The sequence below is a fragment of the Pan paniscus genome, chromosome 5, assembly GCF_029289425.2.
Source record: "Pan paniscus chromosome 5, NHGRI_mPanPan1-v2.0_pri, whole genome shotgun sequence".
NCBI classification, from domain to species: domain Eukaryota; kingdom Metazoa; phylum Chordata; class Mammalia; order Primates; family Hominidae; genus Pan; species Pan paniscus.
The window spans coordinates 72330965-72353025 of NC_073254.2; the positions used below are offsets into that span (position 1 = coordinate 72330965).

The following is a 22061-nucleotide window of genomic DNA, read 5'->3' on the forward strand; positions in this document are numbered from 1 at the left end:
TTTCATAATATTAAACATTTTAGAATTAAACTCCATTAGAGTGTATTTTCCTAAAATAATATAAACATCCAATCTTGTCCTTAACAATTCTGTTCTCAAACATTAGCCTATTCCCTCAAGCCAATGTTGCTTTCGACCCATATTGTCCATCATTTCAATTTATCTCAAAGTTTTTTATTGCAACAATTAAATGCTTTGAATGATACCCAAGGCATAGTTCTATTTCAATAAAATTTCAAAGTTAATAGTTACATCAAATTTTGTTGGTGCTCATTGAATTTTGTTATTAAAACCGTAAGTAGTATGTTTTATGCTGACTGAGGGAGATAAAAGTAGTAATGTTTAATATTCAAACTGTGATGACTGAAAAAAAAATGAGGCCTGTAAAATCTTATTTAATGTCAAATTTTAATTAAACAGGCTTAGCAGACCAAAATTAAAATCTCTATTATTTTTAAATTATTAATGACAGAAAACTAGATTGAGTGAACACTGGCATCTCTTTTCAAATAACTTAGTGGATGAGTTAAACATAAACTAGTTATTATAATGCAGCGAAGTATGTGAAAAATTTAATTTGAACCCTACTTAGCTTAAAATCCTGACATTCTAGGATGCAAGTCCTGCAAACTTTCCATATGTAATCAACAATTTTCTAAACATGCATGCTGTATCTCTCCTGTGTGACTTTGCATACATCATTCCCACATTCTAGATTATCCCAACCCACCTTAAGTGACTGCTTTTGCATAATCTCCCTTAAAATTCTAACTCAAGCACTGCATCTTTTGAGTCCTTCCCTAACATCTTAACATCTTCCTTCTTTCATTCATCATTAACTATAGTTAGTTATTATAGCACCTGTTAGCACTGTAAAATTATGTGTGTTACACAAGTACAACATGCAGACTAAGGTCGTGTATTACCTAGCCTCATATCAGCGTCACCTAGAACAGCAAAAATGTATGCAGATGAATCACAATATATTTGGATGTACAAAATATATTGAGAGCAAAATATGATGGAAATTTAGGTGATGCTCTTTGAGCATTGCTTCCATTTTCCAATAATGTAACCAGGAATCACTGTTCATGTAATTAAAGAACAATAAGTCTATGTGAATCAAAATATACATATACATGCAAATGTTAAACCTCAGTAGGAAGAGGCCCATTCTCTTGCTTCCTGCCATATATATATATATATATATATACACACACACATATATATATGTTGTGTGTATATGTATATACACACAACAATCTATAGGCTTGCTTTTTAAAATAGTATAAGCAACAAATTTTAAGAGAAACAATAATGAGTGTGTAAAACATTAGATATGTGTATGTACCTTTGCTATTATTTGTGGAAATGGGGCTATAAAATAAGCTCCTTTATTTTCTTTTGTAAAACATTTCTTTAATATGAAGTAATGCAATATGTATTTATGTTCTAAGTGTTTTAACTTCCTTGGATATAAAATAATATCTTGTTCCTTTGATTCTCTTACATATAAGTGTATTTACTCTGATATTACTCCAAATACACCAGATATATTTAAAGTTGAAAAAATATATACTTTGGAATGTATTATCACCTTATTTCACATTAAGAAATCAAAATCTCTGGCATCCAAGTGCATTCCAGCCTGAAAAAAATTATGCAATTGTGAATTTAACAGAAAGCAAATTGCTCACATGTGGAGTCAACGTGAAGCTATATCAATATTTATTAAAAGTTCATATATTACTTTTGATCCCCTGGAGAGGAATACAAAATTCAAATAATTATTCTATTTTTATATCCCAATTTGTAATTATGAAACTCTAGCATTTTAATTTTTCTCTTTCAAGTTTACCTGAAGCTTCACAAAATTCTGTGAGGAATCTATTATAACAGGTATTTGGCTTATTTCCACACAAACAGAAAGAAATGTGTATTTTCTATGCCCTGAAGAATTTACTCTTTTCTGTAAATGACATATGGTAGTTAATTCTTTTTGGTAATAAAATATTCCTGTTTTTATGCCGAACAGCCTTTTCATTTAAATTCAGGGCAACATATCAAAGCTTTGCCGTAATAATACAGAGTAATCAACTAAAGTAATATAGAATTTAAATAACAAAGAGTTTAAACAATTTAATATGTCTTCTATTAATTTCAAACTGAAATTTTACAGAAATTATTTGGAATATGCTGCCAGAGTACACACACACACACACACACACACAATCACATGCTCACATCACACACTCACACCCAGCTAAAGGAAATTACCACAGCTATAATGATTTCATTAAATATCTGAAATTAAAGTTTATTTTGGACTTTTCAGCTGAAGCTCATAGTAAATAAAAGTAATATGATCACTGTTGCATACTGTGAATCAACAGCACACAGAAACCTTAGACTTTCTATATTTGCACAGCTTAATTATCCGAACTGAAACCTGAGGCCATCTGTGTCAACATGATTTCACAATTCATTCCAGAAAATTATTTTTCAGGAAAGTAAGGCTGCAAACCAATAAATAACTTATTGTTTGCTTCAGGAAATTTCTGCAAATCAATTTATGTCAGTAAGCAACTCTCCTCTGGGCCAACAGATTGCTCACCTGGGCAGGTAGCAGCTTGTGTCAATAACAGTTTACTTATGAAGACTTCTGTCATGGCCCTTAACTCACAGTGTCCCCCAATCCTAAACTCTATGTCCTGAACATTACCTCTTCTTATCAGTCATTGGTCTTGAAAGGCCCCGGGCAACCATTTGAGCACAGACTTCAATACCCTATCAATACCACCTTATCATCTACTCTTCTAACATAACCCCTCAAGGTGGTGACCCCACTTACAGTCGTATTTTATTGAATTTAGCTTTCCCTAATCAACATGCTATTCTATTGGATGCAGTGTCAGAGGCAACAATCACAGAGGTTCTGAAAGCATCAGCCCACGGTTTTCTAAACATCATGGTTCAAGACCCTTAACACGAAACAGAAAGCTTCCCCGAGGCGCCGTAAACAACCCGTTTGGGCGCTTCCCTGATAATTATAGTGAAATCTGGCATCTAATTTTTTTTGGTGGACTCTCAAATTTTATATTTACGTTTTGCTTCCTAGAAATAAAAAATGTTTTTATAAGGAATTCTTTGATCGTTTATGTTTTATTCTTGATAGAAACCTACTTTATAACTTCGAACATTATTGATGTTCTTCCTGTATTTCTGAGAGGTGACAGCTTGCTGGCATCCCTCGCTGACTCTCGGCGCCTCCTCGGCCTTAGCCCACTCTGGCCGCGCTTGAGGAGCCCTTCAGCCCGCAGCTGCACCGTGGGAGCCCCTCTCTGTGCTGGCTGAGGCCTGAGCGGGCTCCCTCTGCCGGCGGGGAGGTGTGGAGGGAGAGGCGCGGGCCGGAACCTGGGCTGCCTGCGGTGCTCGCAGGTCCAGCGCGACTTCCGGGTGGGCGCGGGCTTGGCGCGCCCCGCACTCTGAGCGGTCGGCTGGCGCCGCCGGCCCTGGGCAGTGAGAGAGGCTTAGCACCCGGGCCAGCAGCTCCGGAGGGTGCACCGGGTCCCCCAACAGTGATGGCCCGCCAGGCCGCGCTCGAATTTTCGCTGGGCCTCACCCACCTCCCCGCGGGGCAAGGGGGCAGGGCTCGGGACCTGCAGCCTGCCATGCTGGAGCCCTCACCCTGCTCCCCGCCCCCGTCCCCTGCCCCCCGCCCCCCAACCGCGGGCTCCCGCGCGCCACCCCGAGGGGACGGGCGCCACCTCCTGCTACGCGGCACCCGGTCCCGTCAACCGCCCAACGGCTGAGGAGTGCGGGAGCGCGCCAGAGACTGGCGGGCAGCTCCGCCCGCGGCCGGGATGCACTAGGCAAAGCCAGCTGGGCTCCTGAGTCCGGTGGGTACTTGGAGAACTTATTACGTCTAGCTGGAGGATTGTAAATGCACCAATCAGCATGCTGTGTCTAGCTCAAGGTATGTGAACGCACCCATCAGTGCTCTGTGTCTAGCTAATCTAGTGGGGACTTTGGAGAACTTTTGTGTCTAGCTAAAGGATTGTAAACAGACCAATCAGCTCTCTGTAAAATGAACCCATCAGCTCTCTATGAAATGGACCAGTCATCAGGATGTGGGTGGGGTGAGATAAGGGAATAAAAGCGGCTGCCAGAGCCAGCAACAGCAACGTGCTGGGGTCCCTTTCCACAGTGTGGAGGCTTTGTTCTTTTGCTCTTTGCAGTCTTGCTGCTGCTCACTGTTTGGCTCTGCGCAGAGCTGTAACACTCACCAAGAAGGTCTGCACCTTCACCCAAAGATATTCCAAAGATACAGAAAACTATATAGAGACATTTTGTATAGTTCTAATAGCATATAATCCACAGGACCCTGATCTATAATATGGGTTTTTTTATAAAATTGGTTTTTTGTATGCTATGAGGAATTTTACTTGTTAAAAAGAAGAGGTGGAAAGGCAGAATATGAAAACTATGAGAATGACATAAGAGACTATGAATTAGGTGAGAAACCAGAGATTTAGAAACCTGTAGAGATTGTGCATCCCCCAATGCCTTTCCCCTTAAAAAAATATTATATTCTAATCCAGTCCATCAAATAAAGTCTACATTCATTAGAAACATATTCTCTTGGTTTTCATAATTTCAATTTTTTTCAGACACAGATAATGCATATGCAGATTTGTTACTTTTGTACAGTGCACCCTGGTAGTGAGCATAGTACCCAGTAGGTAGTTATTCAGCCCATGCTCCCCTCTCTCCCCCACCCCCATAGCCTGCAGCATGTCTTGTTCCCATGTTAATGTTCCTGTGTGCTCAATGTTTATGTTCCACTTATAAGTGAGAATGTGTGGTATCTGGTTTTCTTTTCCAGCACTAATTTGCTTAGGATTATGTCCTTAGCTCCATCCATGTTGCTGCAAAGGACATAATTTCATTGTTTTTTATGGAGGCATAGTATTCCGTAGTGTATATGTACCACATATTCTTTATCCAATCCACCGTTGATGGGCACCTAGGTTCATTCCATGTCTGTGCTGTTGTGAATAACATGCTGATGAACATACGAGTGCATATATATTTTTCTGGTACAATAATTTATCTTCCTTTGAATATATACCCAGTAATGGGAATGCTGGGTCGAAGGGTATCTCTGTTTTAAGTTCTTAGAGAAATCTCCAAAATACTTTCCACAGTGCCTGAACCAGTTTACATTTCCACCAACAGTAGTTGTATAAGCATTCCCTTTACTCTGCAGCCTGGCCAACATCTAATTTTTTGACTTTTTAATTATAGCTATTGTGACTGATGTGAGTTGGCATCTTACTGTGGTTTTTGCTTGCATTTATTTATTTGATGATTAGTGAGGATGAGTGTTTTTTCATATACTTGAGTGTCTTCTTTTGAGAAAATACCTGTTCATGTCCTTTGCCTTTTCTTGATTTAAATTTTAAGTTCTGGGGTACATGTGCAGGAAGCGCAGTTTTGTTACATAGATAAACGTGTGTGGTGGTGGTTTGCTGCACCTATCAACCCATCACCTAGGTATTAAGCCCAGCATGCATTAGCTATTTTTCCTGATGCTCTCCCTCTCCTCAACCCCCTACAGAAAATTATAGTGTGTGTTGTGTGTTGTTCCCCACTGTGTGTTGTTCCCCTCCCTGTGTCCATGTGTTCCCATTGTTCAGCTCCCACTTATAAGTGAGAAGATGCGGAGTTTGATTTTCTGCTCCTGTATTAGCTTTGCCATTTTTAACTGGGGTTGTTTTATGCTTGTCATTTTTTCTTCCTTATGGATTTGTTATATTAGATCTTTATCAGATGCATAGTTTGCAAATATTTTCTCCCATTCTGTAAGTTGGCTGTTTACTCTGTGGATAGTTTCTATTGCTGTGCAGAAGCTTTTTAGTTTGATTGACTTTGACTTGTCAATTTCGTTTTTGTTGCAATTGTTTTTAGAAACTTAGCCAAAAATTATTTGCCAAGGCCAATGTCGAGAAAAATATTTCCTAGGTTTTGTTTTAGAGTTTTCATAATTTGAAGTCTTACATTTTAACCGTTAATCCATCTTGAATTAATTTGTGTGTATGGTGGAAGGTAAGCATCCAGTTTCACTCTTCTGCTTATGGCTAGCGAATTATCCCAGCACCATTTATTGAATAGGGTGCCTTTTCCCCATTGTTTGTTTTTGTTGGCCTTGTCCAAGATCAGATGGTGGTAAGTGTGCAGCTTTATTTTTGAGTGTTCTATTCTGTTCCATTGGCTTAAGTGTCTGCTTTTGTAACAGTATCATGGTTAGTGTACACTTATAGTATAGCTGGAAATTGGGTAGTATGATGCCTCTCTGGCTTTATTATTTTTGCTCAGAATTGCTTTGGCCATTCTGGCTTTTGGGGGTGTTCCATATAAATTTAGAATAGTTTTTTCTAATTCTGTGAAGAATGATGTTGGTAGTTTCATGGAGATAGCCTTGAATCTACAAATTGCTTTGGGCAGTATGGCCATTTTAACAATATTGATTCTTTTAATCTGTAAACATGGAATGTTATTCCATTTATTTGTGTTATCAAAATTTCCTTCCTTCCTTCCTTCCTTCTTTCCTTCCTTCCTTCCTTCCATCTTTCCTTCCTTCCCTCCCTCCTTTCCTCCCTCCCTTCCTTCCATCCTTCCTTCCTTTTCTTATTTCCTTCCTTTTTTGAGACAGGGTCTCACCCTTTCACCCAGGCTGGAATGCAGTGGAGTTATTATAGCTCACTGCAGGCTTGAACTCCTGGCCTCAAGCCGTCAGGGTAGTTAGGACTACAGGCATGTGCCACCATGCCTCGCTATTTAAAAAAAAAAAAACAATTTGTATAGATGAGGTTCCACTATGTTGCCCAGGTTGGTTTCAAACTCCTGGGTCCAAGTGATATACCTGCCTCGGCCTCCCAAAGGCATGAACCACTGCGTCCAGCTTCAGATTTCAGCTGTGTTTTGTAATTCTCCTTGTGGAGATCTTTCACATCTTAGATTAGTTGTATTTGCAGGGATTTTATTTTCATCCTAGGTGTTGTAAATATGATTGTGTTCTTAATTTAACTCTCAACCTGGATGTTGTTGTTGTATAGAAATGCTACTAATTGTTGTACATTGATTTTGTATCCTGAAACCTTGCTAAAATCCTTTATCATTTCTAGTAGACTTTTGTTGAAGTCTTTAAGGTTTTTTAGGTATAGAATGATATTGTTGGGTGAAGACAGATAGTTTGCCTTAATCTTTACTTCCTATTTGGGTGCTTTTCTCTTTTTCTGTTGCGAGATTGCTCTGACTAGGATTTCTGGTACTATGTTGAATAGGAGTGGTAAGAGTGGATGTCCTTGGCTTGTTTCATTTCTAAAAGAGAATGCTTTCAGCTTTTGCCCATTCAGTATTATATTGGCTGTGGGTTTGTTGTAGATAGCTCTTTTTTATTTTGAAGTATGCTTATTTGAAGCCTCAACTGTTGAGGGTTTTTTGTTTTGTTTTGTTTTTTCATGAAGGGACACTGGATTTAATTGAAAGCTTTTCCGGCATCCATTGAGATGATCATATGGTTTTTGATGTAATTCTGTGTATCTGGTGAATCACATTTATTGATTTGCATATGTTGAACCAGCCATGCATCCCAGGAATAAAGCCTGTATTGTCATAGTAGATTAATTTTTTGATATGCTGCTGATGGATTCAGTTTGCTAGTACTTTGTTGAGAATTTTTGAGTCTATGTTCATCAACAGTGGTCACCTGGATGTTCTTTTTTTTTGCATCTCTGCCAGGTTTTGGTATTAAGCTGATTCTGGCTTCACAGAATGAGTTAGGAAGGAGTACGTTCTCTTCAACTTTTCTGGAATAGTTTCAGTAGAATTGTACTAGTTCTTCTTTATACTTCCGGTAGAATTTTGCTATGAATCCATATAGTCCAGGGCTTTTTGGCTTGGTAGATTTTTTATTACTTATTCAATTTCAGAGCTTCATATTGGTCTCTTCAGTATTTAAGTATCTTCCTGATTCAATCTTGGAAGATTGCCTGTTTTCAGAAATTTATCCATTTCCTCTAGATTTTCTGATTTTTGTGTCTAGAGTTATTCCTAGTATTCTCTGAGGAGTATTTTGTATGTCTGTGGGACCATTTTTAATGTCGTTTTTGTCATTCTGATTTATATATTTAGATCTTCTCTTTTTTTTCTTTGTTTATCTAGCTAAAGGTCTATCAATCTCTTTTTTTAAATCAACTCTTGGTTTCATTAATCTTTTGTATGGATTTTTGCATCTCAATTTCATTCAAATCTTCTCTATTTTAGTTGTTTCTTTTCATTCCTAGCGTTGATGTAGGGTTGTTCTTTTTTTTTTCCCCTAGTTCCTTTAGGTGTAGTGTTAGATTGTTAATTTGAAATATTTCTAACTTTATGATAAAGGCATTTAAACGTTCCTCTTAACACTGATTTAGCTGCATCCCAGAGATTTTGGTAATTTGTGTTCCCATTTTCATTAATTTCACTTTCTTAAAATTTCTCCCTTAATTTTGATTTTCACACAGAAGTTATTCAGGAGAAAGTTGTTTAATTTTCATCTATTTGTGTAGTGTTGAGAGATGTTGATATTTATTTATATTTTGATTACATTGAGATCTAAGAGTGTGCTTGATATGAGTTCATTTTTTAAAATTTATCCAGACTTGCTTTATGACCAAGCATGTGGTCAATGTTAGAATATGTTCCCTGTGCAGATGAGAAGAATGTATATTCTGTGGTTATTGAGTGGAGTGTTCTGTAGATGTCTTATTAGGTCCGAATGGTCAAGTGTGAAGTTTAAGTACACAGTTTCTTTCTTAGTTATCTGCTTTGATGATCCAATGCTGCCAGCCGGGGTGTTGAAGTCTCCTACAATTATTGGGTGGTCGTCTGTCTTTTTGTAGTCCAAAAAGAACTTGTTTTATGAATCTGGGTGCTCCATGTTGGGTGCATTTATATTTAGGGTATTTGAGTATTCTTGTTTGATCATATACTTTCTCATGACGTAATGCTCTTCATTCTTCAATTGTTCTTTTTAATTTTGATTAAAGTCTGTTTTATCTGATATAAGAATAGTTACTCCTGCTTTTTTGTTATCATTTGCATGGCAGATTTTCTCCATCCCCTTATTTTGGGCCAGTGGCTGTCATTACATATGAGATGAGTCTCTTGAAGACTACAGATGGTGAGCCTTGCATTTTTATCCAGTTTGCCATTGTACGTCATTTAAGTGGGGTGTTTAGCCTATTTACATTTATGGTTAATGTTGATACATGAGATTTTGATCCTATCATCATGTTTGCAGCTGGTTTTTAGGTAGACTTGATTGTGTAGATACTTTATAGTGCCTGTGAGCTATGTACTTAAGTGGGTTTTTGTGGTAGCAGGTGTCATTCTTTTTACTCAATGTATAGCACTCCCTTAAGGACCTTTCATAAGGCTGGTCAAGTTGAAATTGATAGTCCCTCAGTATTTGCTTATCTGAGAAGAAATTTGTTTCTTCTTCACTTAGGAAGTTTAGTTTAGTGAAATATAAAATTATTGCCTGGAGTTTATTTTCATTAATGATGTTGGACATAGGCCCTTAATCTCTTCTGGCTTGTAAGGTTTTTGCTGAGATATTTACTACTAGCCTAGTGGAGTTCTTGCTGTATGAAAACATGACCTTTCTCTCTAGCTGCCTTTAAGATTTTTTTTTCTTTTGTATTTACTTTGGTGAATATGATGACTATGTGCCTTAGGGATAGTCACCTTTTATAGTACCTAGCTGGGTTTGCTGTATTTTTTGGATTTACATGTCACTGTCTCTAGCGAGGTTAGGAAAATTTTCATAGACTCTATTCTCAAATCTATTTTCCAAGTTGCCTTTTCTCTTTCTTTCTCTTCTAGGAATGACAATGAGTCATAGATTTGGTCTCTTTATATAATTCCATATTTCTTAAAGCTTTGGTTCATTTTCTTTTTTTAATTCTTTTTTAAAATTTTCTTTTGACTCAGTTGATTCAACGAACCAGTCTTTGAGCTCTGAGATTCTTTCCTTAGCTTGGCCTACCTTCTGTTAATATTTCTTATTGTATTATAAAATTCTTATACTGAATTTTTTCTGCTCTAGAAATTCAGTGTGGCTATTTTTTAAAATGGCAATTTCATCTTTCAGCACTTACTTAGATTGCTTTACTGGATTACTTGGATTGGGTTTCAACTTTCTCCTTAATGTTCATGAGCTTCTCTGCCATCGAGGTTCTGTATTCTATGTCTGTTGCAATTATTTTAGACTGATTAAGAACCATTGCTTGGTAGCTAGTGGGCTAATTTTGAGGTAAGAGGACACTCTAGCTTTTTGAATTGCCAGAGTTCTTGCACTGATTTTTTCTCTTCTGGTAGGGTTAGTGTTCCTTTAACTGTAGTGTATGTTGAGTATAGGCAATTGGTTTTGTTTCTGGATGCTTTGAAAGGGCCAGGGCTTTCTCTGTCCAGGATTTTTATGTATGAGTAATTCTTGTGTTTGGTTTCACAGGTGTATATGTAGCAGGATAAATTTTGATGTTGTAGTTTGGGATGTGATCCAATGCGTGGTGCTTAAGAGCGATGGCCAGTGGCTAGCCTAATACCCAGTGGCATGGCTGTTTTATACTTCCTTTTGTTTGCAGGTGTGCTCTATAGTGGGGGTGGGAGAGATGCCTCCATCACCAGATCTGCTCCTGGGCCCTGGGGGAGTCTCCTGCAATCACTGTGTTTCTTGTGTTAGGTGTTCTAGGCCACAGGTCTCTCTCAGGCAGAGGCCCTTTCCTAGGAGCCATTCTGGGGAACTAGCTGTAGTGTTTGGGTTCCCTGCACAGGCTTCCTCCCTCTTCAACTCAGCTTCATTGCTGCCTCTCTATCCACTCAGCATTTTCTCTCTCAAGATCTGCCTAAATTACGGTGGTTTACTCCATAATTTGGTATCTCTCAGTGGGGGTGGTGCTTCCTGACCATGTCAAATTGACCATCTATTGTCGCAGAATGAAAACCTCTTTGATAGACTTTGTAACATTTTTGAATATTACATTCAGGAGTAAAATCTTACGCAGTGTGATCCCAGCTATCTCTTCACTTTTGAGAATAACCTTAAGTAATTAAAGGATAATTAAATATGTAATTAAAAATTGAAAAATATAACAGCTACACTTCCAGATCTCAACTTCTTTCGGAAAATTTTAAAATCTCTTTAAAGAAAGGTAAATTGAGACCAAAATAGACTAATAGCTTTATAAAAATAAGTGCTCAAGGAGGGTGTTACATGTGAAAATTAAACTTGGAATTTGTCATTTTACCCGTAAAATGACTGAGAGTAATTTCCTTGAAATGTAAATAACTTCACAAATTTTTAATTAACAAAAATGCTAAAATATTACTCCGCTTACCTTTATGTAACCTCTTCCTTGAAAACAACAATTTACTCATCTGGTGTGTGACTCTAATAACCTTCAATCATTCTCTATATCTGACACCATGACTAGTAACTTAGATCTTTAACTAAGCAACCTTTCTTTCTGCCTTTGTGATATTATATCTAGTAATTTAATAACAAACAATCTATGTTGCAAATTAAACTTCCAAATTGAATACTAATTTTCAAATCCCAAGGACCCATTTCTTCTGCCTCAATCTTAATTAGGTCTTAGTTAATAGAAAAATTAGCTGGCTGGGTGCGGTGGCTCATGCCTGTAATCCCAGCACTTTGGGAGGCCAAGGTGGGCGCATCACCTGAGGTCTGAAGTTCGAGACCATCCTGGCCAACATGGTGAAACCCCGTGTGTACTAAAAACATAAAAAATTGGCCGGGTATGGTGGTGGGTGCCTGTAATCCCAGCTACTCAGGAGGCTAAGGCAGGAGAATCACTTGAACCTGGCGGGGTGGAGGATGCAGTGAACCGAGATCCCACCACTGCGCTACAGCCTGGGCAGCAACAGTGAAACTCCTCAAAAAAAAAAAAAAAAAAAAGAAAAGAAAAAGAAAAAGAAAAAAGAAAATTAACTAAATAAAGCCTAAATAAAACATATTCACAAAGTGGCAGACTTTTTTAATCCAAAAATTTAACTGTATTAATGTCTCATTTATAGAACATTATTTTACAATGAGGTTTTACACATCAATCAGTTGAGTCACTTCTTTTTCTTCTTTTTTTTTGAGATGGAGTCTCGCTCTGTTGCCCAGGCTGGAGTGCAGTGGTGTGACCTCAGCTCACTGCAACCTCCACCTCCTGGGTTCAAGCGATTCTCCTGCCTCAGCATCCCGAGTACAGGCACTACAGGCACGTGAGCAAGAGAAGCTGACAGATTCAAATGTTCCCAAACATTTATTTTCTATTTTGATAGATACATAAACTATATTTCTCATTCTTATATACTTTATATTAGGGCATGGGATTAAAGTCAAAATAGTGGAAAATTAGTAGAAATAACATATTTTATATCCAATTTAGTCTCCAAAATCCCAACATGCACTCTTCTGTATACGTTTTTCAGTATGCTTGACTGGAATGGCCAATTCTACAGTAGTCTTGGAAGCAACATACTGCAGATTAAATACCTTAGTAGCCTATGTTCTTGAATGCGGACATAAAGGAGCAATGCTTTTCCTATCTTAAAAAAACAGTTTATATGAATGAAACTTCTGTTCTGTTTAAGATATTATATGTTGTTGAGTGTAGTTGTCAAAGCAACTAGCACTATTCCAAGTAATATAGAAATCACCAGCTTGAGTTGGGTCTGCTATAACAGCACCTAAAACATATCCACTAAATTAGTATTAAATGGACAAGTAAACCAAACTCAGAGGGTTGAAATGAAGACTTGTAATACCCAGTGAAAAAAAATTATTGAAACTACCATCTAAAATTAATTGGAAGCTTAATATTACCTCTAGGAAAGAGTGTGGGAAATGAGGAAAGGCAAAAGGTAATGTGTTCATGTTTGTTCTGTTCCATAATCCAAGAAATAGATAAACACAGGCAAAAAAAAAAAAAAAGAAATATCCTGTCTTTAGAGTGGAAAGAAAGTGGATAGAGTTGAGTTGCTAAACCTTAGCATTATTGACATTTTATGCCTGATATTCCTGCATTCTGTGGGAGGTTATTCTTTGCATTGTAGGATATTAATAGTATCTCTAGGCTATACCACCACATACCAGTAGCATCACCACCTATTCATTATAATTCAAAATGTCTCCAGACACTGACAAGTGTTCTATGGAAACAAAATCATTCCTTGTTGGAAACCACTTGTAAACAAAAGGTCTAGTAATGGTGGAATTATACAGTGACAGAAAAGCTCAGGTTTTTCTGATTAGGTTGAAAAAGCTGCTCAGAAATTAAATCCTACTGTGTTCATAAAAAACAAGGAACCCAGCCCTGAAGCAAAGAACTAATCAGGGAAGTTGTTTTCTCTTTCACATCCATGATTTCAAATGACCTTAAAGTGGTCATCTTTACAGTCAGAGAAGCATATGTGTGTTGGGGAGGAGAAAAAACAAGGAAATGAGGCAGACTTTAGAATTATACCTAGGAAAGAACTGTATGTTTGGTTATCAGCTAGATCCAATAAATAAATAAATGTTTTCCACGTAACTACTTGGTAAAGGTATAATAAGCCTATTGTGAGGAAAAAAAATTAAGGCTTAAAATATCCTCAAGCATCCCAAATTGCACTAATCAGTGCAATTGATTAGTCATGCTGAGAAAACACTCATTGTTCTAATTTAAGATGGAGGCATGGAGAATAAGAGAAAATGTAAATTACCTCAGAAAGTAAATCTGTGAGCCACAGGGACAATGGACCTTAAAGTTATTTCCACAGGACATGTTTATGGTTTCATCAAATAAATATTTGTACTGCTCAGAAATATTTTTGTCAGTGCTATGCAGACTTCTTTGTCTTCTGATAGGAGCTTCACCATGGTAACTTAGATTTTACAGATAATTTGTCTTTTGACTTGATAGGACACTAGTCCTCGTTAAGTCATATAGTGGCCTAAGGGAGAGAACTGCACGTCATGAAACATCCTGAACTCTAAGTTGTAGGCAGTAACTGGGCAAAACTTTAAGTTGTTTACAGAGTGAAGAGAAGTGAATTTTTCATATATAAAGAAGTGTGCAAATTGTATTTCATGAGTAGTCTTTTGTCTTCTGGAATGGTGATATATACAAAGTAATCTGGGAAGATCCAATTTGATAATAGTAGGTCCTTCATTAACTTGAATTATTTTTTGCAGGAAAGATGCGTCTTTAGCCAAAATTACTTATGGTAAACTGATATGTAAGCAAGAAATCACCTTCTACTTGGTTTAAGCCATTCAGTGTACTCTCTAGATAGATATGACACAAAGCTAGCATAATACAGTAAACCAAGTGTTAATGTAATTTTATGTTGATTTTGACTACATTCTGAAAATAATAAAAGTCATCTGATATTTTAGGCTTACGATATGAACTTGATACTATGATAGGTGTTTGAAATGTTTATCTCATTTGATTCTTAGAACAAACTTATATTGTGGGTACTAATACAGTACTGATTTTTTAAATAAGAAAAAGGATTGCAAAAAATGTAAAAAGTCTTATTAAAAAGTACAAAATTCTATCTCCAAATGTGTAATGAATTTTATATAGTCAGTTAATATTTGTTTAGCTCAATAAAGTAATGTTTGGTGTAATAGTTGATTTCTTTAATGTTCATTCAGAATCACCACATTATCAATTTGAAATTAACTCACCTATTCGAAGAAGTTGCTTCCTCCAGTTAAGACAGTATAGTAAGCAAAATAATGGTTTACAAAACAAACAAACCAACAACAACAACAAAAAAAACACATGTCCTGATTTCTGGAACCTGTGAATATGTTAACTTTATCTGGTAAAAGGGGCTTTGCAAGTATTATAATGTTAAGGATGGTAAGATGAAAAACTGTCCTTTTGAGTTCAGTGTAATCAAATGGGTTTAAAATAGGGAAACATTCTTGGCTAGAAACATAAGGTGATATGATTTCAAAAGAATGGTCAGAGAGATACAGCATTTCTGGTTTGAACAAATGAAAGACCACAAGCTAACAAATCAGGACAGCCTCTAGAGGCTGGAAAAGTCAAGGAAACTGATTTTCCCCTAAAACCTTCAGAAAGGAACACAACAGTTCTTACTCTTTGATTTTAGCCTCATAAGATGCATGTCAGATATCTGACAAACACAATTGTTTGACACTATATTTGTGCTATTTTAAACCACTAACTTTGTAGTAATTTGCTACAGCAGCAGTAAGAAAATAATGCAGAGTGTTTCTATAATGGAGATAAAAGTATAAACAAGAGGCAAGGATTTCCTTCCTTCACAGTGTTTATAATATACTAAGAAAACAAACATTAAATACACAGGGCCCCAATAGATGATTCCACTTTAATTTTAGCTGGCACTGTGGAAGGAAAATAGAAATTCTAGAATATAGTGAATAGGAATATAACTTATTCTTATGTGGGAAGAAATGCTTATTACTGAATACTATTTGGGCTGAAAATAAATGCACTGTAGTTACAGTAAGTACAGTAAAAAAGGTAGTTTGCTATAAGGGAACAGAGCCATTGAAATGTAATGAAAGTCATCAAAGTTTTAGGCATTAACTATAAGCTGCAAGGAGTTAAACAATTATAAGCAGTCCGATTATTAAAAAAAATGTGAATGATTCTCAAAATCACAAGTGTTCTTTAAGATTGCTAACTGTAGTAGTCAATTTTCACGATGATATAAAGAATGACTTGAGACTGAGTAATTTATGAAGAAAAGAGATTTAATTGATTCATAGTTCTTCAGGCTTTACAGGAAGCATGAATGGGAGGACTCAGGAAACTCAGACAATCATGGTGGAAGGCAAAGGGGAAACAAGGTTCTTCTTGACATGGCACCAGGAGAGAGAGAGCACAAGGAGGGAAGTGCCACACACTTTTAAACCATCAGATCTCTTGGAACTCACTCACTATCATGAGAATAGCATGCGGAAATCTGCTCCCATGATCCAGTCACCTCCACCCAGGCCCCTCTCTTGACATGAGGGGATTACAATTTGAGATGAGATTTGGGTGGGGACAGAGGGCCAAGCCATATTATTTCTCCTCTGGCCCCTCCCAAGTATCATGTCCTTCTCACATTTCAAAACCAATCATGCCTTCCCAACAGACTGAAAGTCTTAACTTATTCCAGCATTAACTCAAAAGTCCATGTCCAAAGTTTCATCTGAGACAAGGCAAATCCCTTCTGCCTATAAGCCTGTAAAATCAAAAACAAGTTAGTTAATTTCAAGATACAGTGGGGGTACAGGGGTCAGGTAAACACTCCAATTCCATAAGGAGAAATTAGCCAAAACAAAGGGTCTGCAGGCCCCATGCAAGTCCAAAACCCGACAAGGCGGTCATTAAATCTTAAGGCTCTGAAACAATCTTCTTTGACCTCATCTCTCACGTCCAGAGCATACTGATGCAATATCTGGGCTCCCATGAGCTTTGACAGCTCTGCCTCTGTGGCTCTGCAAGGCACAGCCCCCACAGCTGCTTTCACAGGCTAGGATTGAGTGCCTGTGACTTTTCCAGGCACACTGTGCAAGCTGTCAGTGGATCTACCATTCTGGGGTCTGAAGCACTATGACCCTCTTCTCAAAGCTCCAGTAGGGAGTGCCCCAGTGGGGAATCTGTGTGGGGGCTCCAACCCCACATTTTCCCTCTGCACTGCCCTAGGAGAGGTTCTCCATAAGGGCTCCACTTCTGCAGCAGACTTTTGCCTAGACATCCAGGCATTTCCATACATCCTCTGAAATCTGGATGGAGGTTCCCAAACCTCAACTCTTCCCTTCTGCACAACCACAGGCCCAGCCTCATGTGGAAGCCACCAAAGCTTGAGGCTTGTATTCTCTGAAGCAATGGCCTGAGTAGTGCCTTGGTCCCTTTTAGCCACAGTTGGAGCTGAGCAGCTGGAACACTGGGCACCATGTCCCGAGGCTGCCCAGAGCAGCAGGGCCCTGGGCCCAGCCCACTGAACAATTTCTCCCTCCTAGGCCTCCAGGCTTATAATGGGAGGGGCTGCCTCAAAGGTCTCTGAAATGTACTGGAGACATATTCCACATTGTCTTTGGTATTAACATTTGGCTCCTCTTTACTTATGCAAATTTTTGCTTGAATTTCTCCCAAGAGCGTGGGTTTTTCTTTTTTACTATATGGTTAGGCTGCAAATTTTCCAAACTTTTATGCTCTGCTTTCCTTTTAAATATACGTTTTAGTTTCAAGCCATCTCTTTCTTCATGGACATGAGCATAAACTTTTAGAAGCAGCCAGGCCACATGTTGGAAGGTCTGTTGCTTAGAAATTTATTTCACCAGATACCCTAAATCATCTCTCTCAAGTTCAGCATTACACAGATCTCTAGGGCCGGGTCAAAATGCTATCAGTCTCTTTGCTAAAGCATAGCAAGAGTAACTTTTTCTTCAGTTCTCAGTGAGTTCCTCATCTCCATCTGAGACCCCCTCAGCCTGGACTTCGTTATCCAAATCATTATCAGCATTTTGTTCACAACCATTCAACAGGTCTCTAGGAAGATTTAAACTTTCCCACATCTCCCTGTCTTCTTCTGAGTCCTCCAAACTGTTTCCTACCTCTGCCTGTTACCCAGTTCCAAAGTTACTTCCATATTTTCAGGTATTTTTATAGCAATGCCCCACTTCTCTGGTACCAATTTGCTGTATTTATCTCTTCTCAAACTGCTATAAAGAACTACTGGGTAATTTATGAGGAAAAGAGGTTTAATTGACTCACAGTTCTGCAAGCTTAACAGGAAGCATGACTGGGAGGCCTCAGGAAACTAACAATCATGGCAGAAGGTAAAGGGGGAGCAGGCGCCTTCTTCACATGGTGTCAGTAGAGAGAAGAGCCAGGGGGAAGTTCCACACACTTTTAAACCATCAGATCTTGTGAGAACTCACTGACTGTCACGAGAACAGTATGGGAAATCCACCCCCATGATCAAATCACCTCCTACCAGACCCCTCCCCTGACACGTGGGGATTACGATTCAACATGAGATTTGTGTGGGGACACAGAGCCAAACTATATCACTAACCTAATAAGTGCTTATCTTGATTAAATTGTATGGAAAACTACAACTTAAATTATGTGATCAGAAATTCTAATGATAGACATTAATTCAAATGCCACCATGTTCTCCTGTCAGCTTCTCATATATTGTCATGGATATGATTTAATTGTCCTTCAGTGTCATGGAACACATCCTGAGATTCAGCTGATGAAGTTGCAAACTGGATAAATGTAAATGATGGTGTTTCAAAAAAGAAAATCCTCACTTAGTAAAAAAATGTTAGGTTTATTTTACACTTTCTTGACAGCTGAACTAATATAAAAAGCACTCACCTTGTTTCTTTCAGTTTTGTGTATGTTTTGATTGTGTCAGCTGAGTTCTTCAAGGGATTTTCTGTGTGTCAGAGACACTTGTCCCCCATTCTGTTTTCCTGTGTAATCTCAAAATTGACAAGGGTCTTCACTGTATGTGAAAAGGATGTCTGTGTTGCTTGATTTTATGTGTGACTACTGTTTGCGATTGTCCTTTTCCCAATATGACATGTACTTTTACAGCACAGATAATTTTTCAAAAGAATTACATTCCCAGGCTTAGCAGAGGGAGCGGCCTACTTATTGAAATGTGAAATCGAATCTCTGAAACAGAAACACCAAATTCTTATACTAATCTGTAAAGTAGCTATAAAATGTTATTTTTCAGAGTGAAGTATCTGTCAAGATGGCTAGTTTTGGTGTATAATAGAAACGGTATTTTATTCCTTTTATTTCTGTAAACAGATTAAGTCTGTGTGTGTGTGTGTGTGTGTGTGTGTGTGTGTGTACATGGGATATAATACAAATCTACCTCGACTTATAATGAGTTACATCCTGATAACCACAGGCCAAGATGTGTTATGATGGATCTGGATATACTCATAAGTTGAAAATATTTTAGGTAAAAAATGCATTTAGTACATTTAACAAAAATAGTGGCAAACCGAGTCCAGCAGCACATCAGAAAGCTTATCCACCAAGATCAAGTTGGCTTCATCCATGGGATGCAAGACTGGTTCGACATACGCAAGTCAATAAATGTAATCCATCACATAAAGAGAACCAAAGACAGAAACCACATGATTATCTCAATAGATGCAGAAAAGGTCTTTGACAAAATTCAATAGCCCTTCATGCTAAAAACTCCCAATAAACTAGGTATTGATGGAACATATCTCAAAATAATAAGAGCTATATATGACAAACCCACAGCCAGTATCATACTGAATGGGCAAAAACTGGAAGCTTTCCCTTTGAAAACTAGCACAAGACAGCGATGCCCTCTCTCACCACTCCTATTCAACATAGTGTTGGAAGTTCTGGCCAGGGCAGTCAGGCAAGAGAAAGAAATAAAGGGTATTCTAGTAGGAAAAGAGGAAGTCAAATTGTCCCTGTTTGTAGATGATATGATTGTATATTTAGAAAACCCCATCATCTCAGCCCAAAATCTCCTTAAGCTGATGAGCAACTTCAGCAAAGTCTCAGGTTACAAAATCAATGTGCAAAAATCACACGCATTTGTATACACCAATAACAGACAGTCAGAGAGCCAAATCATGAGTGAACTCCCATTCACAATTGCTACAAAGAGAATAAAATACCTAGGAATCCAACTTACAAGGGATGTGAAGGACCTCTTTAAGGAAAACTACAAACCACTGCTCAATGAAATAAAAGAGGACACAAACAAATGGAAGAACATTCCATGCTCATGGGTAGGAAGAATCAATATCGTGAAAATGGCCATACTGCCCAAGGTAATTTATAGATTCAATGCCATCCCCATCAAGCTACCAATGACTTTCTTCACAGAATTGGAAAAAACTACTTTAAAGTTCATATGGAATCAAAAAAAGAGCCCATATTGCCAAGACAATCCTAAGCAAAAAGAACAAAGCTGGAGGCATCATGCAACCTGACTTCAAACTATACTACAAGGCTACAGTAACAAAAACAGCATTTTACTGGTACCAAAACAGAGATATAGACCAATGGAATGGAACAGAGGCCTCAGAAATAACACTAAACATCTACAACCATCTGATGTTTGACAAACCTGACAAAAACAACAAATGGGAAAAGGATTCCCTATTTAATAAATGGTACTGGCTAGCCATATGTAGAAAGCTGAAACTGGATCCCTTCCTTCACCTTATAGAAAAATTAATTCAAGATGGATTAAAGACTTAAATGTTAGACCTAAAACCATAAAAACCCTAGAAGAAAACCTAGGCAATACCATCCAGGACATAGGCATGGGCAAGGACTTCATGACTAAAACATCAAAAGCAATGGCAACAAAAACCAAACTAGACAAATGGGGTCTAATTAAACTAAAGAGCTTCTGCACAGCAAAAGAAACTACCATCAGAGTGAACAGGCAACCTACAGAATGGGAGAAAATTTTTGCAATCTACCCATTTGACAAAGAGCTAATATCCAGAGTCTACAAAGAACTTAAACAAATTTACAAGAAAAAATCAAACCCATCAAAAAGTGGACAAAGGATATGAACAGACACTTTTCAAAAGAAGACATTTATGCAGCCAACAGACACATGAAAAAATGCTCATCATCACTGGTCATCAGAGAAATGCAAATCAAAACCACAATGAGATAGCATCTCACACCAGTTAGAATGACGATCATTAAAAAGTCAGGAAACAACAGGTGCTGGAGAGGATGTGGAGAAATAGGAATGCTTTTACAGTGTTTGTGGGAGTGTAAACTAGTTCAACCATTGTGGGAGTCAGTGTGGCAATTCCTCAAGTATCTAGAACTAGAAATACCATTTGACCCAGTGATCCCATTACTGGGTATATACCCAAAGCATTATAAATCATGCTGCTGTAAAGACACATGCACATGTATGTTTATTGCAGCACTATTCACAATAGCAAAGACTTGGAACCAACCCAAATGTCCATCAATGATAGACTGGATTAAGAAAATGTGGCATATATACACCATGGAATACTATGCTGGCATAAAAAATGATGAGTTCATGTCCTTTGTAGTGACATGGATGAAGCTGGAAACCATCATTCTGAGCAAACCTTCGCAAGGACAGAGACCCAAACACCGTGTGTTCTCACTCATAGGTGAGAACTGAACAATGAGAACACTTGGACACAGAGTGGGTAACATCACATGCTGGGGCCTATTGTGGGGTGGGGGGATGGGGTAGGGATAGCATTAGGAGAAATACCTAATGTAGATAATGAGTTAATGGGTGCAGCAAACCAACATGGCACATGTATACATATGTAACAAACCTGCAAGTTGTGCACATGTGCCCTAGAACTTAAAGTGTTAAAAAAAATACACTTAAGAAATGTGCTCAGAACACTTACATTACCCAGTCCAAAAAAAAATATCTAACATAAAGCCTATTTTTAAATAAAGTGTTGAATATCACATGTACATTATGAAATACTGAATGTGAAAAACGGAATGGGTATATGGGTAATAGAAGTATTGTTTCTACTGAATGTTTATCACTTTTGTACCATGATAAAGCTGTAAAGTTGTACCATTGTAAATCTGGGACCATCTGTGTTACATTCAAGAGAAAAGCTCAGTCGAACTAATAAATAAATCAAAATTTCTTTTGATTATTTAGGTGTTTTTTCCTGTTAGATAATTAAGACATCCAATTATTGCTTGCTGCTTCACCACACAGACCATACACAGATACAAATACACACTCCATGAATGAGCATATGTGCTTGTTTAAAGAGACATACTAACCAAATAGTTGTATGCTGCCATGATATTGATTGTGTCATGAAGTTCCTTATTTAACAAAACACAGCTGTGTATGAAGTAGTTCTCTAAAATGTACATTCAATAGCAACTGGTTTTGTTCAGTCTTATGTACCCATA

The 22061-nt window shown here is 37.7% G+C and overlaps 1 protein-coding gene and 1 pseudogene across 1 annotated transcript in view; one reads left to right on the forward strand and one right to left on the reverse strand.

The window, feature by feature from the left end:
* Positions 1-3710, reverse strand: part of LOC134730504 (putative inactive beta-glucuronidase-like protein SMA3) — a 49504-nt gene extending 45794 nt beyond the window's left edge. Inside the window, exon 1 of the mRNA XM_063604940.1 lies at positions 3184-3710. Coding sequence (XP_063461010.1) covers positions 3184-3200 — 17 coding nt within the window. The 5' untranslated portion in view covers positions 3201-3710. The remainder of the gene's footprint in view (positions 1-3183) is intronic.
* Positions 3711-3792: 82 nt separating this feature from the next.
* The window catches only part of LOC117977850 (beta-glucuronidase-like), a 76938-nt pseudogene continuing 58669 nt past the window's right edge, over positions 3793-22061 (forward strand).